The 7,623-nt window shown below is 41.8% G+C and overlaps 1 protein-coding gene across 4 annotated transcripts in view; it reads right to left on the reverse strand.

Annotated features, from left to right (window-relative positions):
- Positions 1–2,782: 2,782 nt before the first annotated feature.
- Positions 2,783–7,623, reverse strand: part of slc24a4a (solute carrier family 24 member 4a) — an 85,505-nt gene continuing 80,664 nt past the window's right edge. For 2 of the 4 annotated variants that reach the window (XM_046309154.1, XM_046309150.1), the window contains exons 14-17: positions 7,231–7,345; positions 6,989–7,101; positions 6,759–6,824; positions 2,783–6,607 (exon numbers count right to left, since the gene is read on the reverse strand). In XM_046309154.1, coding sequence (XP_046165110.1) covers positions 6,455–6,607; positions 6,759–6,824; positions 6,989–7,101; positions 7,231–7,345 — 447 coding nt within the window. In that variant the 3' untranslated portion in view covers positions 2,783–6,454. The remainder of the gene's footprint in view (positions 6,608–6,758; positions 6,825–6,988; positions 7,102–7,230; positions 7,346–7,623) is intronic. The other 2 variants (XM_046309153.1, XM_046309155.1) reach the window with 2 other exon arrangements.

Here is a 7,623-nt window from a genome sequence, read left to right on the forward strand (position 1 = left end):
TCTTCTGTATACCACGCCTACCTTGTCACAACACAACTGATTGGCTCAAATGCATTAAGAAGGAAAGAAATTCCACAATTAACTTTTAACAATTGCATTCCAGGTGACTACCTCATGAAGCTGGTTTAGAGAATGCCAAGAGTGTGCAAAGCTGTCATCAAGGCAAAGGGTGGCTACTCTGAAGAACCTCAAGTATAAAATATATTTTGATTCGTTTTTTTTGGTTAGTAGATTATTTCATATGTGTTATTTCATAGATTTGATGTCTTCATAATTATTCTACAATGTAGAAAATAGTACAAATAAAGAAAACCCCTGTAATGATTAGGTTTGTCCAAACTTTTGACTGGTACTGTAGGTGATCATCATATGAAGCTCCATGTCTCTGTTCTGTAACTAAGATGAAAGTGGAAGTGGTGTTACCTGGATGTCTTACCTGAGCACATTCTAGTGGTGGTGGCCTTGCACAAACTCGTCTTTGCACTGAATACAGTCTGAGTCAGTGAGTGACCTTGTTATTTCAGGTGTGAAACATGCTCACACCTGAAATGAGAGGTAGTCAACAATCATATACACTGAGTAACTCTACCTACTGTGCATGTACAGATGAAGTCGGAAGTTTACATACTCCTCAGCCAAATACATTTAAACTCAGTTTTTCACATTTCCTGACATTTAATCCTAGTAACAAATCCATGTCTTAGGTCAGTTAGGATCACCAATTTATTTTAGAATGTGAAATGCCAGAATAATAGTAGAGCGAATGATTTATTTCAGCTTTAATTTCTTTCATCACATTCCCAGTGGGTCAGAAGTTTACATACACTCAATTAGTATTTGGTAGCGTTGCCTTTAAATTGTTTAACTTGGGTCAAACGTTTCGGGTAGCCTTGCACAAGCTTCCCACAATAACTTGGGTATATTTTAGCCCATTCCTCCTGACAGAGCTGGTGTAACTGAGTCAGGTTTGTAGGCCTCCTTGCTCGCACACACTTTTTCAGTTCTGCCCACAAATCTTCTATGTGTTTGAGTTCAGGGCTTTGTGATGGCCACTCCAATACCTTGACTTTGTTGTCCTAAAGCCATTTTGCCGCAACTTTGAAAGTATGCTTGGGGTCATTGTCCATTTGGAAGAACCATTTGCGATCAAGCTTTAATTTTCTGACTGATGTCTTGAGATGTTGTTTCAATATATTAACATAATTGTCCTCCTCATAACGCCATCTACTTTGGGAAGTGCACCAGACCCTCCTGCAGCAAAGTACCCCCCCCCCCCCCCCCCCCACAACATGATGCTGCCAACCCTGTGCTTCACGGTTGGGATGGTGTTCTTCGGCTTGCAAGCCTCCCCCTTTTTCCTCCAAACATAACGATGGTCATTATGGCCAGACAGTTCTATTGTTGTTTCATCTGACCAGAGGACATTTCTCCAAAAAGTGCAATCTTTGTCCCCATGTGCAGTTGCATACCGTAGTCTGGCTTTTTTTATAGAGGTTTTGGAGCAGTGTCTTCTTCCTTGCTGAACGGCCTTTCATGTTATGTTGATATAGGACTCGTTTTACTGTGGATATAGATACTTTTGTACATGTTTCCTACAGCATCTTCACAAGGTCCTTTGTTGTTGTTCTGGGATAGATTTGCACTTTTCTCACCAAAGTGCATTCATCTCTAGGAGACAGAATGCATCTTCTTCCTGAGTGGTATGACGGCTATTTTTTATACCTTTATTTTACTAGGCAAGTCATTTAAGGACAAATTTTTATTTTCAATGACGGCCTAGGAACAGTGGGTTAACTGCCTGTTCAGGGGCAGAACGACAGATTTGTACCTTGTCAGCTCGGGGATTCGAACTTGCAACCTTTCGGTTACTAGTCTAACGCTCTAACCAGTAGGCTACCCTGCCGGTCCCATGGTGTTTATAATTGCACACTATTGTTTGTACAGATTAACATGGTACCTTCAGGCGTTTGGAAATTGCTCCCAAGAATGAACCAGACTTGTGGAGGTCCACAATTTTTTTCCGGTCTTGGCTGACTTCTTTTGATTTTCCCATGACGTCAAGCAAAGAGGCACTGGGAAATACAGGTACACCTCCAATTGACTCAAATTATGTAAATTAGCCTATCAGAAGCTTCTAACACCATGACATCATTTTCTGGAATGTTCCAAGCTGTTTAAAGGCACGGTCAACTTAGTGAATATAAACTTCTGACCCACTGGAATTTTGATACAGTGAATTATAAGTGAAATAATCTGTCTGTAAACAATTGTTGGAAAAATTACTTGTCATGCATAAAGTAGACATCCTAACCGACTTGCCAAAACTAGTTTCTTAACAAGACATCTGTGGAGTGGTTGAAACACTTTAATGACTTGGAGTCATTAAAACTTGTTTATGTAAACTTCAGACTTCAGCTGTATATACCCTGGATTTCTGATGCTATGTATTGGCCAATGAGAGGCTTTGAAGCCACCGGTCGGCCATATTGGCCCTCCTCAGAAGAAGCAGTCCTCCACAGGAATGAATGGAAGTCTACAGTATTTCAAATAAACGTTTCAAGGACAGAAGGACATGCATGTATTTAAGTATGTTTTTGTTGTATTGGGAATAGCATACTTCCTAAAAAATGATACTTTAAGGAAAACATTTAAAAAACGTATTTGTATATTTAGCTTGTATAATATAATTGAAAAGTATGCATAAAGGTGTCTGTTATTGAATAAACGTGGCAAAAACAAATGTAGACATTCATTTATTTATTATTGACAATGGTTGGGGAGTGCAAAGATGGAGGCGCAGTGGCTTCAAAACAGTGCCCCATCAGTCATCTAATCTGCGTTATGAATCATTGTCACTTACCTTGGATGTTTTATATTTGGGTTTTCTTTTTGTGAGAATAAAGACAATACTGGATCAGAAATCTCACCACAGATTTTCTAAACCATCTTTGACCTCACAGTGGAGTCAATTCCATAACAATACAATACCATTCAAGCCATCAACCATACAATAAGTGTGCATTACGGGATCAAAGAAATACATTTAGAGAGAACCATAGGCATTTATGAACAGTATTATTTAATGTGTCCACCATATGATTCTTTAGATAATCATGATTCATATAACAATATACAGAATTATTTTAAAATATTTTGATGATTATTGCTTTACAGTAAAATGCATTGGTTGGATACATCCACTTATAGCAAGACAAATACATTCAAGTTACACACCAATGTCTTAAATTTAAGTTGTTTTCTTAATAACTCCATACCAAAAGGTCTTTATCAATTTGGATGAATGACCTTATGACCCTTCGCTCACAGTGAACCAGGTCACATTTACTCAAGAGGTTGTACATAATTGCGTATGTAACAACAGAAACAAAGAGTGTGTGTGTGTGTGTGAGAGTGCGATGAACAAGTGAACGTATGTGTGTGTTGTGTTCATGCTCTGCAGTGCAGTCAAGTTTGTGGTCTCTCCCACTCAAGTCCTCTTCGACAAAGGTAAACAACAGCAGTGGGTATCTAGTGAGATATGACGCTGTATGCATACAGAGCTATAATCAACATCAGTATAGTGCAGTGCAGTGCTTGCTAACAACATGGATCTGACCCTACAGGAGAGCCTCATCCCCACCTAGTGACAATACGTTTTGAAACTTAAAAGATATCGACTATTCCGTTCATTTCAAAATGTATTGTTAATAAAATGACACAATACACATCCCTTAGTTAATATGTAATAACAACAACTAAAACCCATGGCAAACAAAAATGATATTGCCATGACATGAATAGAATAACGTTTTAGGAATGGAATAAATGAAGTGAGATTTAAAAGTGAATGATATGGCCACTTTCTCCATGACTACTTTTCAAAATGTCCTTGGAGTTCAGAAGAGTTGCACAAGACAAATACAGGTGTAGAGCTCCCACCCCGGCATGGCGTTTGCAACGCCAGGATAGTGGGTCCGATTCCCGGGACCACCCATATGTAAAGTGTATACATGCATGACTAAGTCGCTTTATAATAAAAGCATCTGCTAAATAGCATATTTCATTATATATTACATAACACAACAGGGTTGAGTTCATTTGTTATTGCACCAGAAACTACCACAGAGAGTGTGTGTGTGTGTGTGTGTGTGCGTGCGTGCGTGCGTAAGCATGTGTGAGTATGGAGTAAACATTTGACAAGTGCATGTGTGTTTGTGTGTGCATAAGTGTTTGCTTGTACTTGTATCGTATGAATGCCTTCAGCATCTTCAATAAAACATTTTTTAATGCATAATATGCTGTATCATCCTTGCCTGGTCCTCTTTTTATTGAGATTGCATATATGTGTTTATATTATATATACCACACACTGCATCCAATGTCTGCTTTTCAACACAGAAAACAGTGACAACACTTTTCAACACCGATACACCACCAACACCCTACACACTCACGACTGACTGACACCGATACAGACTCCACCCTCTGTTCCCACAGCAACCTCTGAACTGGGTCGTGTTCGTTAGGCACCAAACAGAAGAAAACGGACTGAAACAGGGAGCAACTACTTAAGTTTCAAAATGTTTTCCTTTGTGTGCCCTGATGAACACGACCCATAACGAGGTCAAGAAGTCAGTCAAAAATGGGCAGAGGGCGACTCGACTCGTAGCTGCCAATATTTGGAGGTCGACGGGTGGACGAACAGGGTGATGATCCAATCCCATCCCACTAAGCTTCTGCTCTGGGGAGCAATAAATAAACACTGCCTCGCATCCCATCATGCATTTAGAGAAGACATAATCACAGAGAAAGAGAGAGCCAGGAGGAGGCGAAGGAGGAGAAGGATGATTTGGGGCAGGGTAAGGGGGAGAGAAGGAAGCAGTTTAAAATATCTACGCAGGAACTGCATCCCACTTTGCCCGACTGGCAGAAGAAAAGAAGCACTGGGATCACAACGAGAGGCCCTCAGCTTGTGCATGTCGGGTCATATTTACATAAACACACACACACACAACATAAATACGTTTGCCATTGTGCAGCACAGATCCCCATCCATGGTCCCGGTCATGGTCGTATCCTTCCTGGTTTGTGTCACAATAATACTCACTCCCATAGCAACCAGCCAGTGGCATAGGGATCCACTCTGTTTAGACCACTGGGGGGCAGCAGCAGCTCTTCAGCCCTCTGAGACAGACAGACTGGTGCACAGGGAGGAGAGGGAACTGAACAGAGTACAAGACTTGGCCTTGTTAGGAGCTGAAGATATCAAATACACAATGCATTTTTTTTCTTTTTAAACAAATCAACACGACTCAGGCGTACGAGCCTGGCTCTGGATCCTCCAACAGTATGCCAAAATAAATCCATGCTTTTCCTCAGCCAAAGGGCCCAAGTCCTGTTCCCCGTACACTCAAGCCATCTGTAAAATCCTCATCCACCAAGCACCAAGGGGGACACAGTCTCCCAAGAGGTTTTCTCCTCTCCACAGTGGAGCTGAATACTAATAGACACTCCCCCTCCCATTCTTGCAATCTCTCACCTACTTCCACTCACACTCAAATACGGAACATGGCGTGTCAGTCTTGTCTTGGTCAGCAGTTTCTTGCAGTTGGAGAGTGTCCAGAAACAGAAGAAGCACAGGTTCTCCCCTGGACTCTCCACTCCCTGCCAGAGAGAAAGAGGATGCTGCCTTCTCCCTTTCTCTCCTTACTGCACCACACAAAGGAGGAACTAGAACGTTGAACCGTAAAAAATATAATATATTATATGCCATATATATATACTCTAATTATTTTCACACGAAACATCTAAAGTGCAATATGTTCATGAAATGTATTGTTTGTTTTCCTTCCAAAGAAAGACGATAATAGAATAAATCAAAATGGCAATAAATGAAGAATTCATAAATATACAGAGAGGGCTGCTTGGGTCCTCCCAGACCGGATGAGATACAAACAGACGAGGAAGGTGGTGTCATGGTGGTCCATGGTTATATTGTAGAGACGAGGAGGGTTTCAAGCAGGTGGGTTCTGTTTAGAGGTGAGCTGTGTTTCTTTCCTTCTGATGGTGATATGCGCTCTGCAGGGAAAGACAGAATAGCCATCTGTTCCTCTGAGTTAGTAAGGAGAATCCATACGGTTCTGTTCGTATCTCCTCCTCTAATTGACAGCACAAAAGCATGTGTAGGTAGAGTTGTTTGGGGGACAGAGGATATTGTGGATGAATGTAAAGATCTAGGGAACTGTACATTATGGATAGATAGTGAAGGAACGTAAAAGGGGTATAGTAAGGGCAGACAAATACGTCTGGAATGGGGAAGGAGTGTGTAAAATAAGTGTATGTGGAAATGTACAATTATAGAAATGATTGTGTTAGTTAGCGATTAAGTTTAGATCCAGAGGGCTGTTTGAGTCTATAACTCAGCAGGGACTCCCGTTCTGGTCCCGTGGCCGTCCTACAGCTGCTCCAGACACATGGGCAGATTGACGAAGGTGAAGACGTTGTACTCGATCATGATGGAGAAACACAGGAAGATGACGTACATCACCAGCACGTACACACCCAGCTTCAGGTCCAACTTCCAATGATTCACATGGATCCCCAGAACCTGCAGGGCACAGAGGGAGAGAGGAAACAGTGTCAGAGACAGAGATCATGGGAGAGGGAGAAGAAGGGACAGAGAGAGACACACACACAGAGAGAGAGAGAGTGGGAGAGAGTGCAAAGTTCAAAACGGAGAAACATCTCATTTAACTCACTGTCAGAAACACAGAGCCAAGAAGCAGCACCACAGAGTAGAGCAGCCCTCTGCTGTTGATCATCACCTATATATATATATATATATATATAAACATATATATATATAGAGAGAGAGAGAGGGAGAGAGAGATGGAGAGAGAGAGAGAGATAAATAGAGATAAATAATCTGAGGTCTAGATCGGGATCAAGAGGCATGAGGGCAAACAGTTCCTGGATGTGCTTCCTTTACCTCAGAGCCATAGTCCACAGCCATGGTCTGTATCGCCCAGGGGAGCCCCAGTCCCACCAAGATATCAAAGACATTACTACCAATGGTGTTGGAAACCGCCATATCCCCAAGACCTAGAGAGAGATCGAGATTAAGATATGGAAAATCCTGTACAGACCATAAAGTCTACTGTACACTGGTACTGTACTCAACAATGTGAAGATGAGAGAGCGAGAGAGAGAGAGGGGAGAGTGGTGCTGTACCTTGACGAGCAACAATAAGGCTGGCGATACAGTCGGGGACACTGGTGCCAGCTGCCAGGAAGGTGATGCCCATAATCACATCAGGGATGCCCAGAGTGTAGCCAATTATGGTGACCTGCACACACAGTCACACATTTAACAGATTATACAGAAATCTTCCAAATAGCATGCAAAACGCATGGTAGCATAGTTCGTAGTATATCCAGCACAGCTTGCTACTAGAGGAGACTAGAGGAGAGAGCTTCCCTACCCGATTGGTTATCGTGGAGTCTCGTCACTGACCATTTCTATAAAGTTGGGACTTTTCAACTCCGGTTGCGAAAACAATCAAATTGCTCAGTGTTTCTTTGCGTCTCCCACAAAACGACAGTGACACGTAAGCTCTAAAGAATC

Source organism: Oncorhynchus gorbuscha, linkage group LG17, assembly GCF_021184085.1.
Source record: "Oncorhynchus gorbuscha isolate QuinsamMale2020 ecotype Even-year linkage group LG17, OgorEven_v1.0, whole genome shotgun sequence".
In the NCBI taxonomy this organism is placed as follows: domain Eukaryota; kingdom Metazoa; phylum Chordata; class Actinopteri; order Salmoniformes; family Salmonidae; genus Oncorhynchus; species Oncorhynchus gorbuscha.